A 15,976-nucleotide genomic window follows, 5' to 3' on the forward strand; every position below is an offset into this window, starting at 1 on the left:
GTCACACGGGGTGACCGTCACTCCGCGTAACGTAAACCCAGAGAGCAGTAGTTTCATTCGGGCGTCATTGGTTTTCGGGTAGATCCGCCATAGGCCGCCGATCTTTTGTGCGCCTAGTATGGTGTCATGGCCGCTCTTTTTCTCACATGCAGAGCATAGTTCGTTCACTGAGTAAAGTCTTTCACTGGAGGGTAAATATCTGTGCTGCACAAACACCGGCAGCACCCCTGGTGGGTGTGAAGCGGCCATCTTGAATTTGCCGGTCTGGATAGTCAAGTTCGAAAAATCGAAAAATATCACACAATATCTGAAACAAGAGGTCCAGAGACAACCTTGAACGATTCCTTGGCTGCCAAAGACAAAACAAACAGGTGGAAGCTGGCACTGTAGGCTGGTAGATAACCAAAATCCTCAAAAAAGTCGCAGCTCCCACGAACGGCTGCCTGACGTCAGGAGCCTCGTCTTCGTCCAATTTGGGGAAGAGTTAATGTTGGTGATGGACACTGGTGTCAGCTAAAACAATAAGACATAAACAAAACAAACACTGGTGTCAGCTAAAACAATAAGACATAAACATAACAAACACACAAAAAACCACACACATACAAAACAAGCAAATCCCAGTTGGCACAGAACACCCCCAAGCTGGTGAGTTGTGGACTATGTCCAGATGCAGAATTGTTCTTATTACTTGTCAAACACCTGGCTAGATCTCAGAGGAGGAGCAGAACCCTTTACATGGGAAGCCGTGTGCCTTTAAAGAGAACTAGCAAGCATCGTGATATTGATAGGCTGTAGTTGTGTAAAGACGTTCAACAAAAGTTTTTTGTAGAAACCATCATCTGGGTACAGTTCTGTGCTTTGTATTTAAATTTAACAGTCCGTTCTGAGCTTTGTATTGAAATTGAACAGTCGGTATAAACAAAAAATTCAATAATATATTTTAAACATTTTGGCTGCGTTAAAATATTGTGAAGCGTGTGACCCCCATTTCCGACCCCTTATTGTCTGCCACTGACACAAACTCTGAAATGAAATAGAAAGGATTGTTTCCTCATTATTATAACTAAAACTGCGACCAACCACATAATTCATGAAATACCCATTTTAAAGATTTCGTGCTGATATTATCTTATTGAATCAACTAAATCTTGATAAAGCAAAAATTCTACATACATTATATACAGACAGAGACATGTAAATTCGCCACAATCTTAGTATCATTTTACTCTACAAACACACACATTTTTCACGGCTGTATATACAAGATACAAGAAATTTGATTGTCCTCATCAAGGAAATTTACATATAACTCCCGCACAAACATTACAGCCTCAAACATCGTACTAGATCTACAACTAACAAGCATACATACACTATCAAACACCAAATACATCATCGTACATTAAATTACATCATACCCACCCCCCACCCCACCATACATTCACAATCGACACAGAATACATCATCATACATATATACATTACATCATAACCCCCATACATACGCAATCAACACAGAGTACATCATCATACATATATACATTACATCATAACCCCCATACATACGCAATCAATACATAGTACATCATCATACATTACATTACATCATAACCCCCCCCCCTCATCATACAAAGTAAACAGACGCCAACATTTCACTCTTACCCCCCCCCCCCCCCCGCCAATCACACGTCCTCTACTCTACCATCGCTCACACCCACTACACATCACCCATATATGTAATATGTTAATTTTCTTCAGAAAAAAGTGCGATGCATTTCTTATATTATCATATTATTTGTGACGATTGGTGCAACTTTACTACACAAATTACGTGAAAAACGTACACAATTGTAGAATTTCAATTTAAATCAAACTCTTGCGTAATTTTACACAAGAATTTGGAATCTGTGCACACAACTCCAATTTCGTGAACATTCATAATTCAAAAAGTGAACCGAATAACTGCCGAGTTTCAATAAATGCGCAAAAACAATATTAACTCCTATTAAGGGAATATAATGGAGTCATCTCTGAAAAATGTGAGAGGAACACTCCCCTGTTTAAAGTTGTTACACTGACCGACATCTTTGTGTTTTGATGTACTGAAAATGAGAACATTTCGACACCAAGAAATCCTAGACATGGCCTGGAGATAAGAACATTTCGACACGAAGAAATCCTAGACATGGCCTGGAGATAAGAGCCTCGCCTTGTCTCATTACTTTACCTTACTTTAATCAAAAATAAAATCCTCTCTTTTAATCAACAGCTATGACTTAATATTTTTTTACACAATTTGCAACCCATCTTTTGGCAAATTGTTTGAGCAGAACAAATCTTATCTTTAAATTTAACGGTCCAGAAAGCCCTATCAAATGCCTTTCCAGAATCAGTCATCAATAGAAGACCAGGAGCTTTGTTTTCATTCAAGTATAACATTCTGTTGTACACACAAAACACAAGCAACAACAACAAAAACACGAATCACATCAACATCAATGAACTGAATGGTAAACGCCAGAAAAGGTCGATGCCCAGTTGTTTGGTCTGGTGACCTCACGGTATGCGTCGAACAGGTAAAGCAGTAATCTGAAACAAAATGCAATGAAAAGATCATGACGTAACAACTGAGGTGCAAGTTTAATGAGAACAATTAAGAAGAACTATTAAGCAATGTTCACACTTACTTCGAGTTCATAATCTCAGTTTTACAAAGTGTTGTTTTCAACAGAACTGTGTGTGCATGGTAATAATGTTTTCAACAGGACTGTGTGTGCATGGTGATAATGTTTTCAACAGGACTGTGTGTGCATGGTGATAATGTTTTCAACAGGACTGTGTGTGCATGGTAATAATGTTTTCAACAGGACTGTGTGTGCATGGTAATAATGATTTCAACAGGACTGTGTGCATGGTGATAATGTTTTCAACAGGACTGTGTGTGCATGGTAATAATGTTTTCAACAGGACAGTGTGTGCATGGTAATAATGTTTTAAAACTCAGTCAGCGTAGGATTGCACTGTGTGAACAGCTAGTGTCTTGTTGCAGAAAAACAATCATTCAGAAAGTCCGGGATGATAAACACGGTGCTCACACATTTGTGAGCATTAATTTATGAAAGGAATTGTAGGTCTTCCAGAGACTTTTCCTCAGAGTATCACGTTTTATGTTCGGTGTAGAAGTCACAATGATGCCATAAATATACCTGACGTGTCACTGCCACTATTAGAACGACCAAAAGGCTACATGGAAGGAGGATGGTTGATTATCAAACTGTCAAACAATTAGTCAGAAGGTCGGTGTCACGATCTAGTGACATAGACCAAGAAAGTGTCACTCGGTGGGGTGCCTTCTCTTGGTCAATTGCGACAGAAAGCGCCTGTGCGTGAGTCGGGGCTATACGGCAGAGTTTTGCTGACAGCGCAGAGCACGGATATTGTGCCGCACGGATTTTTCGGGCGTGATTCTGCTTGCGAGGCAGAATTGTGGATAGCTGAACTTGATATGTGACAAGGTTAGTCACGTGTTTTTGTCAAGGTTGTCTGTCAGAGACACGATAACTGGACACTTGACAATCAGCGGCAAGAGGAGAAGGGTCGGTGTTTTGCGTCCCTAGAGTTTGATGGTTTTCATCACGACTAGATATTTCACTTCTATCTACGTGCCGTTTCTGCTAGCACAGATAGGGCTCTATTGGAACTTCAACGAGTTACCACCTTCTCACAGTTACATGTTTGCTGAGGACGAGTCGTCAATTTCTCTTCGCCGTGCGGGGATGGTCTTCACCGCAGAAAGTATTCGGCAAGGGGTTTGGATGGTGTGTCACTGTTGACGAACAGAGGCCATTCCAGGGAGGAAGCGGTTTTTGCTTCCATGAGAGTGCTACATTCATAGGCTTTTGAGGTAATAAATCATTGTTTAACGCTGTTGATGAGTCTGTGTTTGTGGAATGAAATACTCTCTGTTGTTCTTTCCAGGTTAGCGCATAATTTGCTCTCTGTGACGCTAAAATACTAATCTGTATATGTTTTTTGCAGATAGGGAGAGAAGGACGAAAAACGGCTGTTTTGTTGTTGTAAAAAGTCCATTTGTGCAGGCCCACGTGCTCGATGAGATATGTAAAGATGACATGTTTAAAGGTGGAGGGTGAGGGGTAGCTGACATGTTTAGTGCACCGATGCTTTCTGTTTGCAGCCTTGCTTTCTTCTGTTGGCTGCCTTTTGCGGGACACTGCTAGCTGCAGACGTGGTAACCGGGACCGGACATAACCAGCAAACCGGCTAACCAGCGAACCGGCTAATCAGCTAACCAGCGAACCGGCTAACCAGCTAACCAGCGACTGGGTGCGGCGCCTGATGTCTCCACAGTTCCCTGCTTCGCCACCACGCTAACCAGCACTTCATTTGACGGAGCAGTTGTGGAGGCTAAAAAGACTAATTACAGGCCGTCCACCCAGTGGCCAAAGAAAGCTAAGTGCACCATGTCTTATGCACCCCGTTGACCACCGTGGTCATTTATGCTATCTGTGATTATATTCGAGTAGTGACGACGTGGGGTGTGTGACACCTGCATGAACTAGCACTTTTGGAGCAGAACAGTCGTATTTTTTTTTATCTTTACACGGGATCAGCGTGTTACTATAATTTTCTATATTCTAACTGGCATTTTGTCAGTGACCACGAGTTTTTTACGTTTTGTGAACGTAAAAGAACATATGTTGAGTAATGTCTCGAGGGAGGTGGCGAGTTTTTACATAAACGGGCGTCTGAAACTTATACTTTTGTTGTCTCTATTAAATTGTATGACTGCGAGAGTGGATCGTGGTGTGGTTAGTTAGTTAGTAGTAACTAACCGTTTCATAATCACCTTAAGTGATATATTGACACGTGACAGTCGGGGATGATACACATGGTGCTTAGACATTTGTCAGCATTGATGACAGATATTTCGAGCTTTTTGAAGACTTTTCCTCAGAGTTTTAATTTTTCTGTTTGGTTTATAGAAACTATGCCATCAATTATTCTGAAACAATATGGCCACTACTATAATGATAAAGTGCTGACTGAAAAGAGTACATCTAATTATTCATTCGACAAACTCACGTGTCTGTAAGGACCCCATAGGTCAAAGAAAGCAAAGCAGGGGTCGGGCAGGCTAGGGGCGGCTTCACCCTGGTCGTCACCGTTGATGTAGAGATGAAGAGATCGCTTCTTGTCAAGCATCACTCCCACCCGGCTTTTCTCGGGTACGTTCAACAGCTTCTGTCCAACGTTGGTGTCCAGCTGAAAAGACCCACACCAATGTAACTCTATCTGTTTTCAAAATCAGAGTTGTCTGAGAGCTCTTTTTGTTCTTGATTAAGGTATATGTTCCTCTTTCGGGACTTCTTACTGGTAAAACCGAAGGCAGTAGTGCAGAATGTGGTTTTGTTCTCCAGTCCATTTGCACGTTGAGAAAGTCTCTATTTCTTTTTCTGCTTTTGATCCAGGCAACTCTTTAGGGACGACTTGAGCCCGAGAGACGCCACACAAGAGCCTTCAGCTGAGTCATAATGTCCGGCAACTAGAAGAATGCACGATGATATAGCTGAGTCATAATGTCCGGCAACTAGAAGAATGCACGATCATATAGCTGACAAAATCCAGTTGATAGAGAAAATGGACTGACTTCAAACATTTTGAGTTTTTGAAAGCATTTTCAGTTTTACAGCGAAAGCGTCAACCCCAAGACAGGTCGGACAGACTCAGTGAATAACTTAACGACAGTCGTTTTACCTTGAGGAGTTGAGATAGATTCCTCATTGAGGTTTGAACACACGCATTGCTGTGAAGATTGTAATTTCTTCGCACGTGAACATTTATGAACCTACTTTGATTTCCAAAACCACACATCAAACAGTGGAAGAAACTGTCCGGCAGTGGCTTGTTCGGGTTTTGATAGTGACGACCCTTTTACCCAGACGGATTTCGCAAATATTTCAGGCGTACTTCATAAAAGCGAATTTTCTATCAAAGTTTTCATAAAACTTATCATGACCTTTTCTTCTTCTCAGCTTCAAAAACCACCACCACATACAGATACACTCACACGCGCGCACGCACGCATGCACACACACACGCACGCACTCAAACACACACACGCACGCACGCACGCACACTCACATACTCACTCACACACACACACACACACACACACGCACGCACGCACGCACCTACACACACACACACACACACACACACACCCGAATCCGTTGATACACACTTGTCACTGTCCCTATCCCTTGATCACGGTCTTGTCAGACTTACATTCTGTCCGCCATTCACGTCCACAGATATATTATTGATGACTACGGCAGATGGCCACTTTCTAGCGTGAGATGGCAGTGTCAGAGCTTCTGGAGGAGTGGTTGTTGCTCCAGTCCATATGTAGTGACCAGTGAAAGCGTCTCTTCTGTCCAAGATGACCTAGACATATTGCATACAATCATCATATTCGGGCACATGCGGCGTACGCATAGACAAACCAACACAGGGAACCCCAGGCACACATGCACACCCCTCCCTCACACAGGTTCACTTGCACACATATACACACACAGACGCACACACGCAAATAAATACACTCACAAACGCACACACATTCACACACACACACACATCCACACCCACACGGACAAACAAACAAACACACACACACAGGCACGCTCACACATATTAGGAAAATGCACGCACACACTAACACACACACACACACACACACACACATACACACACCACACACACACCACACACACACACACACACACACACACACACACACACACACACACACACACACACACACACACACACACAGGCACGCTCACACATATTAGGGAAATATTTTTGTTAAATTATGTTCGTAACTAACATGCGTGTCAACATGCTAAATTAATGTAGAAAATAAATGCCTTGAAGCACATAGCGAGGAAACGCTGTTGATTGTTTATTTGTGTTCACATGGAAGGATGCCCTCATGCTTGGCAAAACACGAAAGAAACAAATCGACTGGCAACTGTCTTTGGTTCTGTGCTTTATCACAGCACAGCGCATAAGAGAGTCGTTCTTGTAAAAGTTGTTGTTGGTCACCGTTGTCTTGTAAAACGTTATGTACTCTTAAACGAAAGTGGACACATCAGTAACTAGGTTAGAGTTTTCTTTTTCCGTATTTCGGCAAACTGTCTTCTTCAGGATGCTATTATGAAAGTTATGTACTCGTATAATCACAAATACTGTGCAAAGTGCAGAAAGTTCTTCTTCTTCTTCTTCTTCTTCTTTATGCAGCTTCAATGTCCATCTATACATTTATTTTCCGTTGTATATAATTAAAACTTAACAATCATTTCAACAAGACCCTTAACTATTTGCACCCAATGTGGTTAATGGGCGTCTGCCACTTCGATCCCTGCCCTCCTTCCCCACGTCAAACACACACAATCAATTTAAAACCATTCATACAGTATACAAAAACAACGATAATCTGTTCTTTAGAATGCTCAGTATTCTCTAAATTGCTATTTGAAGTAAGAAGCAAAATTCTTTATAAGTGTTGCACAGTCTACGAGGACAGGATCTTTAACTGAATGACATTTGCGGGTAACAGGCAATGGTAAAAACACAACTCTTATTCACGAAAGAGCTATACATTTTGAAGGGATTACAGCTGTAAACACACTGATAACGTCACAGTGAACACTGAGCTCAATGACTAACCTCGTACAACATGTTCGTCATCATAGGCTGAGAGGCGACAACGATACCACCATTCCAGGCAGACCCTCTTCTCTGTGCCGTCTGCTTGTTGTTGTTCAGCACGATGTTCTCACCGTGGTTGTCATGGAAAAACAAAACTGGCACCTGCAATCAGTCAGTGTACACATCAAACTGAACTGTCTATAAATGGTTAACATATTTCACGTAAATCACTCTGAAACTGTTAATTCATACAGTGTACATACAAGTGATCGGTCTAGAAAGTATCTATTTTTGAAATTATTATTAATTGTTTGTAAATCCTCCAAACAGTGCCGCACTATATTTTGTTGTAAAATCTCAGTATTCTTCGTTTCGTTTCAAGAGTAGTACAGTTCCACTAAGGTGGTGTTTATTTTGAAAATGGTTTTCGTTTCTATGCATGGAGTTGAAAAACGTCGACCGTATGATTTCAGAAGTGAAAATCAGTTGGTTGCCAAGTGGCAGTAAATCTTCCTCCAACTCCCAGTCAGATTCTATTCACCGATTTCAGGTCATTGGTTTTGGTATAGTGACACAATAGTTCGTTGGCTAACAAACTTTCGATCCACAAACCTGATTTCTGTGTCAACAAATACAGCAAGACATACACTAAGCATTGAGCAATTGCTTTTTATATCACAACTTGACATCAGTTATATTCGTTCATAGTGGACGCACACTCATTGTTTATTGTTTACTAACTTGGTTAAATGGTAACTGAAGTAAAAGCACATAAATCACAGATCGTTCATTAAGAAAATCAGATGCTTAAAAACAAACAAACACACAACATACTTACGAGTACAAAATCAAAATCAGCAGACATGACTTTGGTCTGACCTAGTCCTGACAGTACTTTCTCAATACGGGTCACGGCCTCTGCGTCAATCACGACGGTCACCTTGGATACGACCTTGGCGCCTGAGGGCAAGATGACGCTGCAGTCGAGGTTTCCAACACGTGTCTGCATCACGGTCGTCATGGTGCTGACAGTGTCGCGATTCTTGGCCTCCTGCACGCGCTGTACCACGTGTTTGTGTGACGTCAGCTTTCCGCGTCGCTGTAGAAGGCACGTCTTGGTCTCCGTCACCGCCTCCTTGACGTCAGAGCACGCGCTGTGGGCCAGCTCGTTCATGCGATGACGACAGTCCTTGACCGACTTCTCCAGGCGCGCACACACGGCTTCGATCTCGGCAACGGCCTTCTTGGTTTGCTTCTCCGTCTCCGCCAGGTGGGCGTCCAGCTGTTGGATGGCTTTTTCCAGCCTGGCCTCCCCTTCGGTCAGCGTGGCTGCCAGCTCCGCTAGCACGGCACGCGCGTCCTTGACCTTCACTTCCATGTCCTTGACCTCCGGGCAGTTGCGGTGGTGGGACGTGGAGCACAGGTAGCAGATGCTCTCGCCGTGTGTCGGGCAGAACAGCTCCGTGGTCCTGTCCGCGTGGACGGCGCAAGCGGTGTGCTGGCTTCGCGCCACTTTGTCCGCCGTCAGGGAGGTCAGATCCTCCACCATGTGGTTCCTGGCCATTTTCTGCTTCAGGTGTATCTTCCGGCACGACTCGCAGAACAGGTCCCCGTACGTCAGACACAGACACGTGGCCGCGGCCTCCTCGCAAATACAGCTGTGCGACTGTTTGAGCAGACGGTGAGCCCCCACCAGGTCCGCCATGGCCAGGTCTGTGGGAAAACCGTCCGCGACATCCTGCAAGGTCTTCTGGCCTCGCTCATCGGGGTCCATGATGGCGCAGCGGCACAGCGGACACAGCGCCTGGTCTTGAGACTGCAGCCAGGACAGCAGACAGTGGTGACACAGCAGGTGTCCGCAGGGCAGCAGCTTGGGCTGCACGTACTGCTCGTGACACACGCTGCAGTCCATGTCATCGGGTTCTGGCACTGGTGGGGCAGCGGTCGCCATGGTTATATGTGTTTTCTGAAATTACCAAAAATCTCTTGAGAGAATCAGGTCTTTAAAAAGAGGGGGTTTGAAAATTGAGGTGAACTTAGAGACGTTTTGAAACTGAAGTCTAAAGAAGCAGGGTCGTAACTTTCGTTATTAAAAGTTGGATTTACTGTACTGTTCTAATACAGACATGGGGCTCGCTCGTAGAGAAAGGAATCGTACGTGAACTCAGTTTGTCAGCCTACAGGCCCCGTACATTCGTGAGTGAATATTGATGATGCTCTAAGAATTGCGATGTGTGAAACACATGCAGTCATGGTGTTGCATAGGATAATATTAGGCTTGGTGGATAAGATGGGGTGGGGGGGGGGGGAGCTTTAAAAAAAATTGTTATGCTGAAGGTTATTGTCTATTTTGTGTATTACTATTATCCAATACAGATTTTGCTCTCAAGGTTAGTTTTACTCGTATCAATATACTGACCTCAGGATGTTATCGGATAGAGAATGTTAGTTAAACATGCCTAGAATGATTCGTGAGGCTGATATCATGAATAAGTCAATTCTAATGTTAAGACAGGCACGTGAATTTCTGCGTTCACGGAGTGTATCAGTCGTATTGTTGCACCACAGGAGCTTGTATCAAAGCGCTGGTCAACCAAAGTCTCTCACCCCTTTACCCACACTGTGATATTTCTCCGTTTAACTTTAAACTAAATATTCGAACCTTTGCAGATTCGACTTTGTACGCGAAAGGATCGATAATCAATTCATCGACAGGCGTTGCCCTGCGACGTTTACCGTTAAGGGGTGCTGTTGAACCGGATCATAGCCAAAATTAAGCCAAGACTTCAGACTAATTAGTGTCGTAATACTACATGAGGGATAAAGAGGAGTAGAAGACCGTGATCGTCCGGTGTTTTGATACAAGTCCTGCACTGCCTTCTACATTTGTTTATTTTGTATCACTCATGTCTACCGTATCTCTACCCTTGCCGCGTTGTCGGTAACACCAGTAGTAATGGCTGTGTAAAACGAATAAAAAATAAACCACTGTCGAACCAATACAAGACGCCGGTTACGCCGCCTTCCCACAAAGAGACAGTCTTTCCCATGCTAAATGTAGAACGAAGCACTGAACTGAACAAAGTTGTTGTCACATTCACGCTGGTCGCTGTGACCCAAATCGAGACATTGCTGCATATTTTATTTGCTCTACAAAATGGGGTCAGCTCGTTGTGAGTGGAGTGCGTGAATAAGAATGATGAACACTGCGCTGCTCAATCGACAATGTTCTTGCGAAAAGAGTACAAGCCTTACGTTGAAGCACTTTTTCCCGTTTGGCCAGCATCAAATTGTCTACCGAGCTACAGATTTTGCTGCCGATCTTCAGACAGAATACAGCACAAGAGATCGTGAAGTAAAGTGTCACATAGACACATATTGCAGCAGACAGACAGACAGATAGACACACAAAAAGACAGATAGCCACACAAACTACACACACACACACACACACACACACACAGACACACACACACACACACACACACAATCACAGGCATTAATGTGTGTGTGGTCTAGAGAGAACAGAAACTTGCGAACCGAAAGTAGGGTAAACCCGGAAATTCCGTGAACGTTGAATCAATAGTGACATACCTCGCAACTTGTCTCAGCCTCAGAGCGAAGTTGAAGAAACGAATAGTCGACAACGTAGTTGATAAATCTATGGTAGAGATCCCGAAGCGATAATTTGGATGAATGATTCACTCTAAAAGACACGAATGTGGCAAACTGTCCACACTGGTTCTAACTTCGCACAGCGGCAGCCAGTGCACTGAAGAGTGTGACGTAAGATATGCTGTGATCACGTGATGTGGTTCAACGTTTATCTTTCCGGTACAGTGCGGACGAACCTTTGAAAACACTATGACCCGATTAGCACATGAAGTGTTGAAGTCAGTGCTGAAACTACGAGCTGCGTATCAAGTTTCAACACGATTCAATCAATGGGTCAGTGGAGAGCCAAAGCAATAGTCACAAAATAACAAATGTAATCCAGCCACGGAGACCCGATAGACAGCCAGACAGCCAGCCACACACACACACACACACACACATACACACACGCATACACACACATACACACACGCATACACAGACATACACACACACACACACACACACACACACACACACACACACACACACACACACACACTGACGAACGGTCACTCTGGCCACAAGCACTGTTTCCGTCCAAATGATGATTCAGATCACTGTAAATAGCACAGGTGGACGGGGAAAAGGATGAGGGATAATGTAGAGATAATGTAGGGATAATGTAGGGATAATGTAGGGATAATGTAGGGATAATGTAGGGATAATGTAGGGATAATGTAGAGATAATGTTGGGATAATGTTGGGATAATGTTGGGATAATGTAGAGATAATGTAGGGATAATGTAGGGATAATGTAGGGATAATGTAGAGATAATGTAGGGATAATGTAGAGATAATGTAGCGATAATGTAGAGATAATGTAGGGATAATGTAGGGATAATGTAGGGATAATGTAGAGAGTGTGTGTCAGCTGATTTAATCGGGAATTGTTTCAGATCTTGAAAAACCTCGACTACAAAGATCATAATCAATACTTTCAGTCGTAGACATGTGTACCTTTTTTTTTGTCATGAATTTGTTATAGCCATATTAATGTGCTTTGTCATAAGAGTATCTTTGATAGATTCAGATGATCACATTTCTTAACCTTCGCCGGTCGTCGTGGGTCCGTGTGGACCCAGAAGGGTGTTTAATTGCAAATATCTCTTAAACCAGTTGGATTTTTTTTTAATGAGCATATAAGAATGCATCAGACACATAAAACGCTCTTATATCCTAAAAGATCATTACATTTCAGCGAGAAGTAATTAAAAAAAACAAAGGTCAAATTTAGACTACACACGGAAGACATCGTGGGGCCGTGCTGACCCATGTTTTTCAAACTGAAGGAACTTACATACAAACTAGGGAGAGAAGTCACAAACCTTCAGGTATTGGCTCTAAACATCGTTTGTTATGATCTGTTTAATTTTGGAGTTAATAAGCAAGTCGCGTAGAGCGAAATTAATACATAGCAATGTGGGTCCACAAGGCCCCACGACGTCTACAGAAGGGTATTCACGTTTTTCCTTTTTTGAGAAGCTTTAGTCCGCACGGTAGGCTAATAGTTAAATTAATAATTTAATTTAATTACTTCTCGCGGAAATTTAACCACGGCGTTTACGGAAGGGGATGCACGTTTTTGCTTCGTTGGAAAGCATGGGTCTACGGAAGGGTATGCATATGTTTCCTTCTTTGAGAAGCATGGGTCCGCACGGACTCACGATGTCTTCCGTGGGAAGTCGATAACCCGGTCGGGCGAAGGTTAAAATAGACGATTCATGACTGTTTTCGGGTTTTCCCCTTCCAACGCAATCACCCAAACTGCACCATACTTTCACGTCCTGGATTTAAAAATAGATTAAATAAATCAATACTTGATGGCTCTCTCTATGCTTTTCGTGCAGTTAAGAACGAGTTTACAGTGTCATCACGTACAAGGCCTGAAATGCAAACTGCCTTAACATCGTTTCTGTAGTTCAACCAACTACATAACGTATGAACAACTATAGTCTTAAATCCTCATTGTTCTCAAGGCTACTGGTCGGTTTGGAATTAGGATCAGTAAAATACACTGACATTTAAACAGGCTACGAGTTGTATGGTTGTTCGGTCCCGCTTGCTCTCTTTACTGTGACTTCAGTTACAATGTTGTGAGAAGCCAAATACGGTTTGAATGATCGCTAGTTATCATTCAATGCTGGGGTTAACCATGCGATTTGGCACTAACTCCTAGCACTTTTTGATAAAAATGTGGCAGTATTTGCCTCCTCAAGTTGTCATTCAGTCACAATGAAATGTTTAAAACTGATTCAATCATTATTCTGTAAACAGACGATAAATATTGAAACTCATCAGTGCCTTGCTGTTCCATACATTGTGTATCAAACTTGAAAACTTGATAATGAAAAGCGACAACTGTGTGAGTGTGTGTGTGTGTGTTAGTGTGTGTGTGTGTGTGTGTGTGTGTGTGTGTGTGTGTGTGTGTGTGTGTGTGTGTGTATTCAAGAGAGAGAGAGAGAGAGAGAGAGAGAGAGAGAGAGAGAGACAGAGAGAGAGAGAAAGAAAGAAAGACTGAACGAAAAAAAGAGAAAGAGAGAGAAAGAGAAAGAGAGAGAGAGAGACAGAGAGAGAGAGAAAGAAAGAAAGAAAGAAAGAGAGAGAGAGAGAGAAAGAGAGAGAGAGGGAGAGAGAGAGAGGGAGAGAGAGAGAGGGAGAGAGAGATAGAGGGAGAGAGAGAGGGAGAGAGGGACAGAGAGAGAGATAGAGAGAGAGAGAGAGAGAGAGAGAGAGAGAGAGAGAGAGAGTAAAATAACATGTCAAGACCATGCAGACAAGACATCTTTATTAACGAGGTTTAATTGTAAGCAAGTTTACATGCTGCTGAACGTCCAGCCCTCACCGTGCAGAGGGTCAAGAAAAAAGACCGTGAGTTGAAAACACAATCCTTCCCGTGAAAACAGTCTGCTTGCTATCTCACACCGGTCCAGGTGTTTACATGGCGTGAAAACAGTCTGCTCGCTATCTCACACCGGTCCAGGTGTTTACATGGCGTGAAAACAGTCTGCTTGCTATCTCACACCGGTCCAGGTTTTAACTTTGGCTAGACCATACCCTCCACTTGGGCACATACCAACACTCAACATCTTGACTTTGTACTGTGCAGTTAGAGTTTCCCAAATAGTTCATTTTGCAGATGGAAACTAGTGTTAGTTAAAAAAAAACAAGACATAAAAAAACTAAAAAAAATAAAACACACATACAAACACAAACAAATCCCAGTTGGCACAGAAAACCCCAGAGCTATGGAGGTTTGGAATACGTTAATGTAGAAATGTTTTTATCACATGTCAAAAACCTGGCTAGATCTTAGATTAGGAGCAGAATAATTTACATCGGCAGTCCTGTGGTTTTATGGAGAACTGGCAAGCATAGTGGTGTCAATAGGCTGTAGTTATGTAAAGACGTTCAACATCGGCAGTCCTGTGGTTTTATAGAGAACTAGCAAGCATAGTGGTGTCAATAGGCTGTAGTTATGTAAAGACGTTCAACATCAGCAGTCCTGTGGTTTTATAGAGAACTAGCAAGCATAGTGATGTCAATAGGCTGTAGTTATGTAAAGACGTTCAACATCAGCAGTCCTGTGGTTTTATAGAGAACTAGCAAGCATAGTGATGTCAATAGGCTGTAGTTATGTAAAGACGTTCAACATCAGCAGTCCTGTGGTTTTATAGAGAACTAGCAAGCATAGTGATGTCAATAGGCTGTAGTTATGTAAAGACGTTCAACATCAGCAGTCCTGTGGTTTTATAGAGAACTAGCAAGCATAGTGATGTCAATAGGCTGTAGTTATGTAAAGACGTTCAACATCGGCAGTCCTGCGGTTTAATAGAGAACTAGCAAGCATAGTGATGTCAATAGGCTGTAGTTATGTAAAGACGTTCAACAAAAGAGTTGTTGTAGAAACCATTATGTGGGTATTGTTTCTATGTTTTAAACATGTTGGCAGCATTACAATATTCTAGAGCGTGTGACCCCGTTTCCCATAAGATTTAATCTGACACAAAATCTCAAAATGAAATAGAAATGATTGTTTCCACATTATTATGACAAAAGCTGCGACCCGTTACATCAATCAATTGAATCATTTCTTCCCGATATCATGTAACTGATTCAACGAAGGCTTGATTAAGCAAAAACATTACATCTAAAATCTATAACTTAAATTGTGACCAATGACACAATTCATGATTTCCCCATTTTAATGATTTCTTGCTGATATTATCTCACTCATAAACTAAGGCTTGATAAAGTAAAAAGTGTACATACACTTTATACAGACAGAGACATGTAAATTCATCACAATCTTAGTATCCTTTAACTCCACAAATAATTAAAAAACAATGTGTTCAATGAAATCTAATCACACACACACACACACACACACACACACACACACACACACACACACACACATACATTCAACTGCAATTTCATAAACATTCATAATTCAAACTATAAACCGAGTAACTGACGAGTGTCAATAAGTACACAAACACATTATTTACTCTCAATACAAAAAGGTCAACTGTGAAAACTGTGAGAGGAACACTCCTTTGTTCACAAATATTACACTGACATCT

At 42.4% G+C, this 15,976-nt stretch overlaps 1 protein-coding gene across 1 annotated transcript in view; it reads right to left on the bottom strand.

Annotated features, from left to right (window-relative positions):
* Positions 1 to 15,976, bottom strand: part of LOC138976561 (E3 ubiquitin-protein ligase TRIM33-like) — a 123,093-nt gene that overhangs the window by 40,090 nt on the left and 67,027 nt on the right. Inside the window, exon 5 of the mRNA XM_070349406.1 lies at positions 5,106 to 5,285. Within this exon, the coding sequence (XP_070205507.1) occupies positions 5,106 to 5,285 (180 nt within the window). The remainder of the gene's footprint in view (positions 1 to 5,105; positions 5,286 to 15,976) is intronic.

This window comes from Littorina saxatilis, linkage group LG9 (genome assembly GCF_037325665.1).
Source record: "Littorina saxatilis isolate snail1 linkage group LG9, US_GU_Lsax_2.0, whole genome shotgun sequence".
Lineage (NCBI taxonomy): Eukaryota > Metazoa > Mollusca > Gastropoda > Littorinimorpha > Littorinidae > Littorina > Littorina saxatilis.